We start from the raw sequence: 17,112 nt of genomic DNA on the forward strand, positions 1-17,112 counted from the left end.
AAGTACTTGTATATAGAAAAAAAATGAGATATCAAGTTTAACTAAATCAGATATGACAAATTTAAATTACATTTAAGTTAACATCTCTTACCAGGAGTAATACTAGAAAATGAAACGCTTGAAACTCTCTGGAAAAGATAATCATCCTTGTCGTAGCCCATTATTTTAACAAAAAAAGCTTCATCTGGTGGAATAAAGTCAGAAATATTCCATAGTCCATAGGGCTTTCTGTCAGGATAGTATTTCACAGGCAAGGTCTTAAGAAGCTCCCCTGTAATACTCAGAAGTTCCAGTCGGTCTACTCTAGCTGGAAGAAGGATCCCTGTGGTATTTAGCAGCACGAAGGTAGGAATCCCTAGAAAAATAGAAACATGCTATTTCAAGTGTGTGTTGTTTAAAAAAAAAAAAAAAAAAAAATTAAATTCCATATGTTTGGCCCACCATCCCATGAATGCACCATTCAGTTTCAACCTTTACTTACCAAGTAGCAGGAAACTAAACTGTTCTAAATTGTGCTCTGCATATTAGCTGTCAGGAGACACAGCTCTGATTAGGGCTGAAATTACTGACTTCCAACAGGTGTTTCTGAAACAGCAGTCACTTTATTAACTCCCCACCATGCCCCACAGAGAAAAGGTTTTTCTTAGTCTCCAAAAGTAACAGAAACAGAGTTGCATTTTTGAGGCATTTCATAGCGAAAAATGTCAGGATTTATGGGACATTAAAAATAAAAGCCACAGAGCTAACACAAAAATACATGGCAATATGATGAGAGGACAACATTGGCTGCTCTCACACATTCAAAGCCCTAAGAACAAGAAGGCAGTGGCCTCAAAATTACCACAAAGTTCGCCACAGAGATCATCCTAGAATTCTACTTGATTCTGGGGGCCTCAACATACTCTCAAAAGAGGTTACTGCTTAGTGTGGAATAAAGTGGAAACAAACCTTGCACTGGCCTGCTGGATGTTTTCTTAAAGTCTAATGTTGGCTTCTTAGAAAACCCAGCTCGAAAATCAATAGTGCTGAGACCTGTGATCCGAACAGAGTGCCTTCCACTGCTCGATGTCTGAAAAAGCAAGTTGAAGATCACAGGCACTATGAGCATTTCAGGATTTCAAAGTTTCTGAACCATCCACCAAGTTCAGTAGACAGAATTCAGCTTTCATTAAAAACAAGACAGAAAGGAGGCCTACATCAAAAGTTATACATAAGAAGGCCTTAATAATGCTTTACTTTTAGATACTGCACCCGACAGCTGTAGTGTCTGCAAAAAGAGCCAATTGATTTGTCTCCGAGGCACACAAGTCCAACAATTACTTGTAACATGTCAGTGATGATAATTGGAGAACATGTCTGGAAGTTAACATTTTGGCTACTTGAAAAGTATATTACAAAACAGGAAATGAAACGGAAGTCAACAGGAAAAGTCAATGTACATTTTTTGCTGATGTACAGAAATAACAATTTATGTCCAGTGGTGTAATAATTTATACCACCTTTTCTATTTAATAAAAAGATCACTTTTTTTTTTTTTTTAAACATACACATAATCAATCTTATCTGTGAGGCACATGCAAACATTGCAGGCATTGCATATCCTGAGATAAGCTGCACATACAGACCAGCCTCATTCAATACATTAAAGTTCTCCTTCCTGGTCAGGGTCTCTGTTGGAAAGCAGAGGTCGCAGAAGTACTTCTTGCTCCTCATCCTGCCTGTCCCCACCCTGCCTTAAGCTCATTCCAGTTGTATCAGCAAAACCCCAGAGCACAAACCCCAGCTAGCCACTCCTGCACAGTGCCAACTGCTTTGTGAAAAGCCTTTGTTTGATGTTGTTTGGGGGTACAGCAACTTCCATGCAAGTCCTCAGTCCTGCAATTCTTTTGATTCTCCTTCTTTGAGCTACCTTTTGTCACTGCATGCTGAGAAGGAAAAGGCTGCCTGCTGCCTGCCCAGAGTGCCCAGAAGCCCAGGGGCTTTTGTCCTCCCCTACTTCCACACCACTCAGGTGTTAGGGAAAAACTGCTGTACTGCACTGAGCACACTGTTAGACTCTATAGACACCTAGCACTGAAAAACCCATGGATAATTTCAAGCAGAACAGTAGGAAAAAATAAAATACTTGAAAGGCTGTGAAGAGTGTCTACAATGCCAAGATCTCATCTGAATTTAGTGGAAACTACTCTGATTTTTTCTTCTGAGACAATGCAACCCATGAGACACACAATGTAAAGAAAATCAGTATCGAAGTGACACCCTTCCATTAAGATTTATCTATCTAGAGTGTTATCGGATCCAATTTAAAATGTGTAATTCCTTCAGTTAGGAAGCATCTCCAACACAGCTGCATGTGACTATTAAATTAAGCAGTTGTTTCTTATAACTAACTGCCAGGGAAGAGCTGTTCGGAAACTATGACAAATTGCTGTCTATGTGATTAAAACAACCTATTTGCTTCTATTTGGTTGGCCTTTCACCTCAGAAAAAAATACCATTAAGGCTTTCTTCTATACAAACCAGCTGTTAACAATACAAGGAAATATTTAAGTGAAGTGTGTCAAACTCATGTTAGCAAGCATTAATTAGCAGTTAAAAATTTGTTAGATACAGTAACAAAATTACTTTTTATAGCCTTATGCATCTGTATGAGGAGTTTACAGTGCGATTAAACATTTCATAAGGCTTTTCCTTGCACCCTTAAAATCTCAGGGCAAATGAAAAAAAGCCAATGTAAACAACCCAAGGAAAAATAATCCATTGGGAAATTATTTCTCTTTAGGAATTATTCAGACTTTTGGATACTTGTGAAGTTTTAAGGCAAGAATAACCTTATAAAATATTACCATTTATTAACAATAAATGCATCTAGCACTGTCGTAACTAGAAGCTGGCAGTACTATGCAAACACCTAAGAATAAACTTCATCCCAAAGGACTGCTTTCCAATTAGTAATTTTCTATTTTCAGTATATGTAGGATTGCTGGAATTGTACATTAGTGTTTCTCCTCCCAGGCTGGATGACTGAAATAAGAATAAACAGATATATGAACAGTTCCAGCACAATACAAAAAGCAAATGCATATTTGTCAAATGAGTCAGGAAAAAATGCTTTCTTGTCTGGCAAACAACAGAAGATAAAATTTGCCCAAAATGCATCTATAAACATGTTTGAAAAGTGCATAGGTTTTGGTTAAAAATAAAAAAAATAAAGAAAAAAAAACCACTCATTTTTATATGATTTGTTTCACACAACTGAAAAAATCAAGCTACAATGGCTAAATAATTTTTAATTGCATAGTTATATTTATGTATTTATATTTACAATGATGGAGATATGCAGCTGAATTAGGCTTTAAAGAATGCACTCCTTAAGCAGAAATTTTCTGGACTCATTTGTCATTACACTCCTTTGAACCAGCTGCATTTGGCTACAAGGCTGACTTGATCACAAGTTTTTTCTGATGATTTCTCATTGCTTTTTCTGTTCCTTTCTCAATCACACAGATGAACATTTAATCCTAACCATGAGGGAAGATTTTTGTGGCATGGCTCAGCTGAAAGAGTTGCATCCTACTGCTTAGCAACAGACTCCAACAGCAGCTGGTGACTTCTCACTCCTGCCTCTTCCCCCCAGACTTACTTGCATCACCCCCTTGCCTTTTCAACTGGAAACACCTTCCCAACCTACTTCAAAGAATCTTTTGAATCAGCAGACAGGCCTTAGTGGGAGGGATTTAGCAAAAATAAATTGATGCTCCCTCTTCTATTAAATGAGTCAGACTGTTCTATTGAGGGCCATCTGATGGTAGGTAATTCAGCAGTATGACCAGCTTGTCTCAATGTTACACAGTGAGCCTTCAGATGTGGCATGCTCTTCTCTCAACAGCTTCTAGAACCTAGAAATTTGGGCAGCACCGTGCAGACACACACAAGTTGGAGGTCTCTTCCAACCTAGATGATTCCATGTCTCTGTGATTCTGTGACTTGGCTCAGCTCCCAAAGAGGCCTCAGAGCTGCAATGGCCAATCAGGGCCAGAGAGGGACCACAGAGCTCTCTGCACTCTGCTTCTCTGCAGGGCATGGAATGTTTATTAAATTGCATGTTTCTCCTAGAAGATTACAACAAGCTATAGAGCTGAGCTGTGAGACCTAAGGCTCCAAGTGCAGAAGTTTGCTCAGTACTCAGTATGCCTGATGTTACAAAGTCCAGAAGGACCCAAACCATTTTTTTTGCAGATCACCAGGGTGACTCCATACCATTTTTTTTCAGCATTTCCAGTCCTGACAGCATACAAACATTCAATGAGTTCTCTATATAACTCAACATTTGAGTATTACTGCTAGTCATGTTGATCTTACCTTCTTAAAGTTTCCACATCTTTTTGGATTCATTCTGTAACTGAATGTGCTAGGATACCACTCACATGAACAAACTGATTTACAATAACGTAGGACTCAAATAATTTACTGAGAATGAGTTTGAATTAAATGTAGATTTGCTGACTTTGTGAACCTGCTAGCAAAAATGTTTGGCCTACAAAGTACCTATCATCTCCCCCTTCCATCCCTCCAGACTTTCTGTGCACAGCAAAGCCTCACAAATGCCCCTGATCTCTACAGTCTCTGCTCACTAGACATCAAAAAATTCAGTGTTCACTTCATCTTTTTTCCATCCAAAGGATTTGACCTAAACCAGTATTTTTTAATATGTTAATACCTCATTAAGAATTTTGTGCTACTGCCTTCAAAATATATCACATATAGTTCAAAAATGACACTTAGTATAACACAAACTCATCTGTGGGTATCTATGATAAGAAAATATAGTAAATCATTACACAACCATCTTGTAAACTCTGGGAAAAGTCATACACAATTTCTACAGTAACTATACCTTAATTGTCCATGTTCCAGGCTCTGGGTCTTTGACATTTACTACCTTTGCAGAGTTGTGGATATTTAGCAGTTCATTCAGTCCTGATCCTTTACTGATCTGCTTACCTAAAAAACAAACAAACAAAAAGAAACAAATAGAGAGTAAATACAGTACTGCCTAACAAAGAGTAAATGTAATATTTCTATTCGTGTCTGATGTACAGTTGATATTTGACTTACTCACTACTCAGTTGAGTCAATGACATTTGCAACACTCAAAATGCCCTGTAAGTTCTTGTAGGGAACAGAACACTAAAAATGCTCCTTCATTTTCACTCTTTTCATTCATTTTGGAGCCTTAATACAGCCTTCAGCATTCCAGTTGCTGGGTTTTCTTACAGCTGTAAGTAAAGCAAGTTCTCTTCACAGACAATACTCATCTCTCAGTGAAAGAAGGCCGCACAGAAGCAAACTCCCTCAAAGGGGATCCTAGAAGACACTTAACCTAACCCACATGGCAGCTGCTAGCCCTCCCACTGTTCCATCCTGCAGACCTGTTCCAAGCTGGATAAACCCCACAATGGATAAAATCCACTAGTAAAAATATTGATAATCAAGGTTCTCTTGGCAGACAAGAATTAGCCTGTGACTCACAACAGCAGGAACGCTTATAAGATCCTCACAGAAGAATTAGCCTGTTAGACATCATAGACCTTGACAGAAGTTAAGTTTTCATAACGGACCATACCACACTTCATGTGTACACCTTCCCATACAAATATATGGATAGTTCTATGTAGGAACAGGTTCCATGTAGAGGAATTTTTCTCCCACAAGACTGACTGAGGAGTACCATCATCAATCAAAACAGGTCTGGATGTTTCAGAGCACTTAATGGAACGCTTAAGTTACGGATGGGATGTTCCAGTGTCAATTTTTAAGAGCCTACCAGAAAAGCTGCCACTAACTTCAATTAAACTACATAGATTTAGATGCATGGAGCTAACCTACAAGAAAGGAAAGCAGACAGATGGGGTCAAAGCTTCAGCTGAACCTGAGAGTTGCACCCAGGATTGTGTGTTATTGTGGTTTGAAGGGACACTGAGTAAATCTCTTTCCTGTAAATAAAGAAGAATGCCTCAGTGGAGGACACCCAGATTGTATTGCTGGGAAATAATGCTGTGCATAGAATATTTTCAAGATACTATAACTTATGCTATACCCTCAGCCAAAAATCATTCAAGGAATACAAAGTATGATTTGAATTTATTTCTGGAGGGCTGGCTCCAGGTTCCTTAAGGCATCAACATAACAACAAACAATAACAACAAACAGTAGATTTGTTGAAAATATTTTCAAATACAAATTAGCATCCAAATACGTGATTCTCCTTCCCCACCACACACTGTTCAGCTACAGATGGGTGCATGAGAGAGGATTTGATTCTGAATGCTCTCTCAGTTCAGTCAATGTGGAGCTTGGCTTAGTACTCACCACATAAATACAACCATCATGTGTGATCCAATAATAATGGTTCAATGAGTATACAAATATAGGATATGAAAAGCAAAAGAAAAGTATCCTGAAATTTGGAATGAAAGGACAAATACCAAGAAAGCAGAAGGAGGTAAGAAGTAGTCAGAATAGGGAGGATTTCCAGGTTCCAAGTGCATATATCCAGAGATCCTGTATTTGAAAAAATAATAATAATAAAAAAAAATCCTGAAATCTTGGTACTGCTTTTCAAAATTGGAAACCCATTCATGGATCACATAAATATGGTCTTCCCTGTTTGAAGGCAGTTGAGATTATTTGTCTTTTTCATTCACTTTAATGGTATCATATAAAAAATCACAAACTACTTTACCTAATGGATCACGAATCTCAATTGCTGGTGAAGGACCACTCAAGGACACTGTAACCTCTTTCAGACTTGGATCAAAAGGGATCTGCCAAGTATTTACAGCCATGGTCAAATGGTCTGTAGACAAGAGATGCACTTTGGAGGCTTGAACCGCTTCTTCAACCCATTTCAACACCTATGAAAGAAAGTAACGGTCATTATTCTGTTGAAGTATCATAGAATCATAGAATGGCCTGGGTTGAAAAGGACCCAGGATCATCTATTTTCAACCCCCTTGCTCTGGGCAGGGTTGCCAACCAATAGAGCAAGCTGCCCAGAGCAGCATCCAGCCTGGCCTTGAATGCCTCCAGGGATGGGGCATCCAAAACCTCTCTGGGCAACCTGTTCCACTGCCTCACCACCCTCAGAGAGAAAATCTTTCTCCTAATATCTAACCTAAATCTCCCCTGTCTTAGTTTAAAACCATTCCCCCTTGTCCTATCACTACCAACACATGTAAACAGGTGTTCCCCCTCCTGTTTATATGCTCCCTTCAAGTACTGGAAGGCTGCAATGAGGTCTCCCCAGAGCCTTCTCTTCTCCAAGCTAAACAAGCCCAGTTCCCTCAACCTTTCTGCATAGAAGAGTTGCTCCAGCCTTTGATCATCTTAGTGGCCCTCCTCTGGACCTGTTCCAAGACCTCCACATCCTTCTTGTGCTGGGGCCCCCAGGCCTGTGTGCAGTATTCCTGGTGGGGTCTCACAAGCGCAGAGTAGAGGGGGACAATCACCTCCCTCTCCCTGCTGGCCACCCCTTTTTTAATGCAGCCCAGCACATAGCCTTCCAAGCTGCAAGCGTGCACTGTTGGCTCATGTCCAGCTTCTCATCCAGTACTGTCAATAATATTTGTCAATATTATTAATAATAATTAATTTGTCAATATAATTAATATTTGTACTGTCAATAATATTTTTTATTGTTTTCTGTTGAAGTACTGTCCCTACTGTCTTGTAGAGATTTCATGTTAATTTTTTGTAATACTAGACCCCAACTTTCACCTAGGCTGTTTGTAGTTTTGTTTTTTAAATCATTGGACATCACACAGCTACCACATCACACTGAGCAAACAGACTGGTAAAGGATTTGCCTAATACAGCAACAATACATTAATTTCAATGAAGATATTCTACAGACAGTGTAAACAGGATTTGTACTCCTATCAGCAAGATGCGATAGCACAGGAATACAAAATGAACTGACATTATATCACCTCTGCACTTGGAATACATAGGAAAAAGCACCAACACCAAGCGAAGGCACGCTTCTGTTTCTACTTCAACTGTTCACATCAAGAACACACACACATAATATGACAAAACAGATAACCTGGAAAAATAACAAACGTTATTGCAAACTTACTGAGGGTGCACTCAATCCCCAAATACCACACAATTTTCACAGAGGATATTACTAAAGCCAAGATCAGCATGGTGTTGAAAGGAGTAACGAAAGATCTCTATAGAGCATCCACACTTACACCGTAGCATTATATTTTCAAATAGAAATTAGCAATAGAAATGCATGCCTATTTCTGGTCATACACTACTAATTACCTGAAGCAAGAAGGAAAGTTCCCTTATTCAGGCGTGTTGACTCATCGCCATCTATGGACTTTGTTGTTTTTTGCTTGTTTGTTTGTTTTTAAATCTAAAGCACCTAATACAAAGTACTGTTAGACACAGAATGCAGAACAGAATGGAGAACAATGCTGTGGAAAATAAAGTTCTGTGACTAAAACTGAATTTGTGCTTTACAGAATTCTAATCCTTAACTATACTGTTTTTAATCAACAATTATCAAATAAAAATTCATAACAGATGTACATCGTCACCTAACCCCTCTGTGAGGAAAGCTGGTTCCACAGCAGGCCTGCCAGCCAAGACGGCGGCACCTCTGTGAAGGCCTACTGCGGGAAGGAGAATGCTGCACGGTGGTGAGGAAAAGAAAGTGAGAAAGAGCCCGGCAGCACCACGGTGACTGTACAAGATTTTGAACCGAAAAATAAGCTAACCTGGATGTGTCACCTACCAGCACTGGAGGGCTCTCAGGAGTGTATTTGTTCATACATTTTATACTACAAATGCCCAGGAACCTTTGCATCTTTGCACATATGTAAAAGCATTCTAAATAAAGGTCATCATCCAAAAAACATGTGAAGTGGGGGAGGCATGTTTTCACAAATTATGATCGTGGTACTACCAGAGATGCCTCACCTGAGACATGCTGAACGCTCCCAGTGCAACGTGAAGCAAAACAGCATTGGCCATGTAACAACAGTGCTGTGCATACTCCACACAAGGGTCTGCGTTAGCAAGGAACTTAAGTGTACTTTAAAAAGAACATACAAAAATCAGAGTAAAATCAACTATGCTACTCAAAGCCTCTGAAGTAATAGTACCCAAGAGAGAAAGACCATTTCTGTAACAGCTAGTGATACCAGCTATTCAGCAACTGTTTACTTTAGATGAGCTGTTGAATGCTGAAACAGAAACAACAAGGCTTCAAATAGATCCAGCTAATTTTACATTTTACTTTAAAAAAATATAAGTTTGGCTCCAAAAATGTTTTCCAAAGTGATTTCAATCTGCTCCACTCATGTTACACTGAGATGACTGTGCCACTTGTTTGTGGTAGATATATGGAAAGGTTTCTAGTTAATTCCAGAATCTTACCTTCACAGGAAAGTTTTTAAACAAATTGTAAAATTTAACTGACCTACATCAATTTTCAGAAGAAAGGAATTTTCCAGTCTAGCTTAATCATGTTTCATATTAAGCAAAATAAATCAGGTCACAAGGTAAACTTCTGCATCCTTGTAGAAGTTTTACTAATAGGTAAATCACACACTGTTATTTATACACAAAATTCATTCAAAACTCAGAAGGATTAATGTTATATTCTTGAAAAATTTGTCAAACAAGACTGTAACATTTATATGATAGGGAAAAAAGTCTGATTCACAATGTATTCATTTAAACAAAGTTGGGTAACAATTTTAGTACCCCAGAATGCATTTTTTTAGGCTCCTCCTCATGACCGCTGCCTAATCCCCAATCCTGACCACCAGCCTGATAGGTCTTACCCTAAGCAGGGACTGCAGCAAGTGACAGGGTTACGATGGCAACCCACCCACTGAGTGCTCCTGGACAGGGTTCCATGCTTAGTTCTCACATTTGTAAAGGATCGGAAGGTCCAAGCCATCAGCAGCTTAGCTCACTCCCATTCACAAATCTTGTGAGAGATGATTCTCTGCAACTTGTTCAGTTTTCTAATAAAATCATTATTTCACAATAAAAATAAACTAGAATTTGATTTCTCCCCAGTGCAGCATAGCAATAACTATCAGGCTTTCCCAACAGGCTGCTTTGTGACAATTTTACTTGCTGGGATGAACCCTGAATTGCCTTTTATCAGCAATTCTCCCTTCCCTTCCTCCCCTTGTCCCCCCATCTCCCAAAAAACACAAACAACTAACTTTTTTTGTATTATTAATTAATCATAATTATTTTTTAGTTGTATTAATTGAAACTGATTTTTCCCTTTACAGACATAGCCACCTGTATTAGAAAGCAGATAGAAAGAACACACAATTCAACCTAGGTCAATCTGGAAACAGTACTAAAGCTTGACAAACCATCTCTCCACATTATAAACCAACACAAGACACCTGGCCAAGATTGCTCTAAACCATTTCTGCACCGAACAAGTCATTTAAGTTTGTTGGGATTACAATGATAAAGTTACTAATGGAGAACATATATGATCCCAGTGATCCCAAAGCACTTTGCTGACCTTTGACTTAGCTACTGCTGTGGTCATGCTGCAAAAGAGATAGCTGAAGGATCTGGATTTAAAACAACCCAAAGAGGGGGACGTTTTAAACTGCAGTCACCAAAACTCCAAGCAAATAGTTTCAACAAAAGAATTTGAGGAAAGCCATATCCATCTAGATTTAAAACAAAGAACCTGTGTTGTGTTTTTTTTTTCCCTCCCATTATTTTTCTTAGACTACTACATCATATTAATTCCCTTTAGAAAAGATCTCACTTTTATACTGCACAGCTCACTTCAAGCCACTACAGTACTAAGTTACAGCTTCTAAAATTATGGGGGGCAAGTGGGAAGGCTCTCCAGTGGGAAATTTGTCAGCAGCATGCAACCGTTTATTTTAAAACAAAAATCTAATCAAAACAAATACTTTTATGAGCCCCAGATATCCCTTTTTGGCAGAGAGGAGTGCTGAGCCATGGAAATCATTCCAAAAGCTCACTTTTTTTTCCAAAGGTAAATTATATGAGGCCTTGTAGCCTATAAAAGTATTAGAAGAACAAAGAGCACTTTCAAATTAGAAAAGGTGTGTTCAGTAAACACAGTTAAGTGATTCCAATCCTCTTCTACTCCCCTTTTGCTATCTGACAAAAAAGCAATTTCAGTTAACCATTAAGTCAATTCAGACAACATTCTGCCACAAAATACCAACACCAATTTAAATAACAAAGAGAAGAACATACCCATCAGCCCAGCTCTGTGCATGTCCATTGCTGAAAAAGCTAGTATACTTGTAACTGTGATGCTACTCTGGTTATTCTAAGGAAAACTGCTGGTCTTTGGATAAAATAAACATATCTAGCATTAAAATGGTTCTGTTTCAGCTTCTTCTGAGCCATCCTTCTTCAAACACCAGTCAGACAGCACATCTTGGGCATATTCTGCAAAGAGCAGCTATCAACTATTTTTGGCTGTGGAAGGAAACCAACTATTTAGCTTTTGGCTTTCCTGTTAAGACAATCCAGCACAGTACTCACTGCATTAAGCCATGCTGATTTTGGAAAGGGAATGATGCATCTTACCAGAAATGGGAGCTGAGCATCCTTGATAAAATCCAATAAATTGTTCATTAATACACTATCAAATTAGATCAGAAGTCTAATCTGAAGGGCATATAATTATCTGTCTATGAGTCCATTAGTAATGCAAAAATACAGGTCCACAGGTTAGTTTCTGCATTGCTTTGTCAAAGTCCATATGATTGAACTACTACTATATGATCCCAGATGTCTGCATAAAAACAGAAATAAGCTTATACATATTTGCAAGACAACACATTTCAGAAGTTGTAAATCACAATGATTTGATTGATTTCCAGAGTTGTATGCTGAATGTGATTGGTTATGGCATTTCTCAGTACATCTAGAAAAGTTTGGTAATAAACTTAATCTAACGAAGTGAGAGAGGGATGACATGTCTGACACACAACATTTTGAACATACTGCCACCAGCGCAGAATAAAAATAGCATTGATCTCACAGCAGATGACCAAAATTGATATGACTAGATCCTTTAGGAAATCTCAACACAGAGAATTAGCTATGTTCTCTTTCCATGAGAATGGAAGGTGACTTTTTCTCCATCTCTACCCCTCTTCAACTCTCACTTTACAATTAAGAATGTTCATTCAAAAATTGTATCTCTCAGAACAGTTATGGGAAAAGATGGAGCAATGCTTAGGAAGTACTCTGATACTACAGTAAACCTTAGCTAAAATTCCAGTTTATAAATTGTATGCAGGCTGGCTGATGACCATGAAGCTATTTCAATTCTCTTATAGCAGAATTTGCCCTTAAAGTAACTTTTCCCTAGGATGATGCATTTTGTGTTGTGCAACTGACATTACAGAAAAAAAAAGAGAGACAAACCACCTTTGTTTTTAACATCGGAATATACATCAGAACTGGAAGCTACTGTGAGTAGCTTAAATTCAGAGCAGAACCTAACCTCAGTTTTTAAGCAAATGTTTTTGAGACTTTTTCAAGTTCAAAAGTGAAAATGGAAGCCAAGAGAATGACCCAGCTGTCCTTAGTCTGGCAATAACTTGCTTGTGAAGTTAACTTTTTTCCCCCCGAAGTTCAACAGGCAATTCTGAGAGATGCATTTCCCAACCCTGTCATTCCAATAAGGTTTGCAATACTGCTGTAACACTGGTTTTGAAGTAGCTTTTTTTCCTTTGGGACACTTACAGAAAGCCCCCAAAACAACTGCATCTTTTGTTGTTCTGCCAAAATCTGACTCGATGAGTATTATTAGAGGGGGAAGGGCAAACGCAGAAATTTATAACACTTCTCCAGAGAATTTGCTCTTGCAACCTGCCCTGCTGTCAGGTCATTTCTTGGAATGCATACTGAAACCTGGAAAATATATGGAGAATGGTCTCTATTCCCATTTGTTTATTCTTAGTCTCAATAATATTTCTCAAACAGTCAAAGCAAAAGGATTTGAAGTTAACTGTTTCATTGCTTAACTATATGTAGGCTCTTACTTCCATCCAAAGAGAAAATATTCTAGTAATGGATGTAGAAAAATATGACCAAGACACTGCATGTGAAAATTATACTATGAAAATATGTCCTGGGTTGTACACAAACTATACATCATATAGATCAAAAAACATTAGAAATGTATTAGTACTGAATCTCAAGCACTTCAAAATTAGGAAACATGAGAATTAAGTCTGCTTGCTTTCAACTATCTTTAAAACATCCTCTTTGCAGTTGCTTTGTGACAGCCCTTACGTACATGATCACAGTCTATTTCTTCCAGAGAATCCAAGTTCCACATAAACCGGAGAAAGAACAGCTGTAACTACTTCTTCTCTTGCTTGGCATTTACTGTACAGTCCATATCTCCAGAGTAGAAGCATACTCTCCCAGGCAGCATTCAGCTGCCTCAGCCATGAAACCATTCCCTTTTTCTGTGATAATACACGCTGACTGCTAGGGAGGGAGCAAGAAGGCAACAAGGAACAGGGCTAAGCAAGCGACCTTAACGATATGCTGCACTTTTGTGCTTTGACTTTGTTGCCTTCGTGTTATTCTTGTAAAACACTGGAGGGGCCTTTTACATTTTTAGCAAAGTAAAACAAAACATAAAATGATTTCCTCCTGCAGCGACATCTAAACATACACCTGGTGTTCATCCCGACTGCGGACCTTTAACACTGACCCAGGCCATGTAGGTGTAACTCAGAGTAGATGTCCTCAGTGAGGACTAGCAGCCAAGAGAAGTAGGATGCTTTCCAGCATGTTTGAGACTTCTGTTCAGAGCAAGGAATTCATCGCTGTGAAGAATACTGGGTTCCATACCAGATCTGTGTGAACCTACAGACCTTCACCTTCTGTGCCATGACTCCTTATGTACCACTTCTTTTAATATGTTCTGTTACTGCTCGTCCAATCTCTGTCCTCAGCTCCCTTCTTACCTCCTCTCACTCACATCATTGCTTATATTCACTCACTTGAATTCCAACCTTTTTATTTTTATTTTTATATCTAGTCCCATTCCCCTCTCCAGTCACTCAGTAACACCTTCTTTTACACCAAAGTCAATACAATGTCTCCAGCCACCTTCACAGTCACTTTCAGTTCTCCTCCCATCAATGTTCTGAAGCCTGTATATGAAACATCCACTTCTCCTTATTTTAAAAATCATTAGGAAAGCTGTATTTTTAAGCAGCCCAGGAAAATTTTCCCTTCTTATAGCAGGTAGGAGCAGAGCATTTAGAACTCAGGTAAGAGTAAGGTAAGAAAAAAATCAAGCAAGTGTTTCAACACTAAAAGAAATAACGAACTCCGCTAGCTCGCATTCTTGTGAACTCCTGGCTTTAGCCACACCAACTGCACATGTTCATCAGACCCAGTAATGACTCTTGTTTACCACAAACAAATCAAAATCACCTGGAGCCATGATCTAAACTACTGACGACTAATTATTCTCCACATTTTTTAAACTGTACCAAATTCACACACTGCTAATTGTCACTGTTCATCTTACTGCCAGTTGCGGCATCAGTACAAACCTTTGGCATCAGCCTTTTCCAGGAGTTTATTTACTTATTCCCCTTGTAACAGAGTTCTGTAAGTGGGGTGAAACATAACTTCAGCTCATGTCAAAATTAGTATTTTCTGGGAAGATACTAACAAAATTGGATTTGGGTATAAAATCTGCAATCTGTTGTAGAGGGAGAGTCTAAACCATGTTTAATGAGGATGCTCAACGCATTTTAATTTGGAGCAATTACTGATTTTGTAGGCTCTGACCTTAATTTGCAGCCATGGAACTTTACTGCAGCCAAGGAAACCTCAGGCTACTGAAACACCTTTCAGGATCCAGACTTAAATGCTTTGAGATAAGACAAGCATAACCACCTTCCTAAGACAGAGGCAAAAACAAGAAAGCTACTGTTCTTCCATCTAGAAGAAACTTCACTTTCAAACTGACTCACTGAGATAAACCTCTGAAGACTAGGGACCAGCTGGAAAACTTCAAACTGAAGACTACTTAATGAATCTGTACGTAAGTACAATCACATTCACAAATCGTTAATAAAAGTAGAACTTCAAAACCAAAATTTGAATAGTAAATCTTTCCCTTTTAAGAATCATGAAATACTTTTCCTCTCTGACAGACCTGGAACCATATAACCCATCAGATTTTACCAAATATGATAAAAACTTATTTGGACTCATACTATTTGAAACCTGTAATGTTTTCTTTCTTGGATAGAGTTAACCTCTGCAGATGATGGTAGACCTTATAACCCAAACCTACAAGAAATCCAGAAGACGTTTTAGGTAATGAAACTAAAACTTGTATTTTGGACATTAAGAATATTCTTATTTATCCATGCACAGAAACCTTTCCAATTTCTTCTAACAGTAAGAGAAGAAGATTATGTTTTGAAGAGCTTCATTCAGCAAATACATGAGTAGCTCCACTTAGCTCTCCTATTTTGCACTTTTCTGGCCTGAAGCCAACACAACTTGGCCAATTGACAATAACTGTGACCAAGTTAACTGTAGTATTATCATAAAAATCTTTCTGCAGAGGTGGAAAAAAGGCAAAAAGCTTTCTTAGTCTTCTTGACAACACAAGCATTGGAAAAGTATCAAGTACTGTTTTGTTGTGTTTCCTCGTAGCTAGTTATAATATTGCTTAATTCTGTTCATTCTGAACTTAAAGCACAAAGGGCAAGGATGAGAGCAATGGTTTGAAACTTTATACACTAAAAATAGCTTTGTTTATTTGGGGGGAGTGGGGAGGTAGAATAATCAAAAATGTTGAGGAAAGCAAGACGTTGGTTTGGCAGGGTATTCACAGTCTTGGTTCTTTCCTAATCTACAATTCAGCATTAGTCGTCTCTAGGCCCAAAACAGTGACTGTGCTTTAACATTTATAAACTTCATTCTTCACACATCATTGACTACTCAGATAAAAAGGAGAGAGAGGTCTGTGTCTGATGCATCTGAAATATATACCATTAACAGCTAATGCAGATTACTACTACAACTCCTGTTCATTTCCATCTGCACAGCAGGGCATATGTTCTTGCAAAAGTAGTATTTCTGATCCAGAACTGAAATCTGCAGCAAAGGTTTTATTTGAAACTGTAGACTTTTGGTAAGCTCATTTTCACAGTCCCCTATCCCAGAAGTAGCTGTATGTAAGCTCACTAAGCTGTCGTGTTTTTTATTTATTTTTTTTTTTTTTTTAATGTAATTTGTTCAGCAGTTACGGTATAGGACTTCCAAAAGTGTTGTAGAGTTTTACCAAAGGGACCATTTACAGCCTACAATCACTGAAAGGAGGTGTAACTATATAATGCAATGCATTCTTCCACCACCACCACCACACCCCCACACCAAAAAACCACAGCCACAACCTGCAAGAATAGCACCTAATGATATCATCACTTGTCGGTATCACCCTCTGGCTCTTGTACAGGCTGTGGGTTGTCTACCCCAGAGATGAGAAGCCCCATTCTTTGCTCAAAGAAAATGCTGAGATGAAGCAGGAAAGAGGTAGAAGTGGCTACTGAAACTCCCTGCTTGAAACCTTACTCAAAATTCACAGACAGACCAACAGTTCAAACAGAAGCTGGTATTCTTAGCAATGGAAAAGTGCTAAGTTCAGAAAGCAGAAGCAGACAGCCAACTGAACAGTGCATGTCAGCTCTTAACAATATGGTCCTGCCTAATACATACAAGTCACATCTGCTCACTTACCTCCCAAAACCAGAAGCAAAACAAAACAAAAATACTTTTTCCTCAATCTGCATACCTGACAAAGAGCATTTCCCATTGGCAGTATCGTGACTCTTTCAGTATAAAGGGATTTTATGGAGTCTCACAGACAGTTTTACCCTTCTTACACAAAAAATTGCAAAATGCAGATCAGAAACTGCACAGTCCCAACTGCCAATTTCTTTTCCTCTAACATTTAACCTATCTAATTCTAGGAGGATAAACCCTTCGGGGAAGTTCTTCCTTTTGATCACT

At 38.5% G+C, this 17,112-nt stretch overlaps 1 protein-coding gene across 4 annotated transcripts in view; it reads right to left on the minus strand.

Annotated features, from left to right (window-relative positions):
* Positions 1 to 17,112, minus strand: part of HMCN1 (hemicentin 1) — a 192,255-nt gene that overhangs the window by 136,100 nt on the left and 39,043 nt on the right. For all 4 annotated transcript variants that reach the window (XM_035333229.1, XM_035333227.1, XM_035333228.1 and 1 more), the window contains exons 5-8: positions 6,746 to 6,917; positions 4,898 to 5,004; positions 949 to 1,069; positions 92 to 355 (exon numbers count right to left, since the gene is read on the minus strand). In XM_035333229.1, the coding sequence (XP_035189120.1) occupies positions 92 to 355; positions 949 to 1,069; positions 4,898 to 5,004; positions 6,746 to 6,917 (664 nt within the window). The remainder of the gene's footprint in view (positions 1 to 91; positions 356 to 948; positions 1,070 to 4,897; positions 5,005 to 6,745; positions 6,918 to 17,112) is intronic.

Source organism: Oxyura jamaicensis, chromosome 8 (assembly GCF_011077185.1).
Source record: "Oxyura jamaicensis isolate SHBP4307 breed ruddy duck chromosome 8, BPBGC_Ojam_1.0, whole genome shotgun sequence".
Lineage (NCBI taxonomy): Eukaryota > Metazoa > Chordata > Aves > Anseriformes > Anatidae > Oxyura > Oxyura jamaicensis.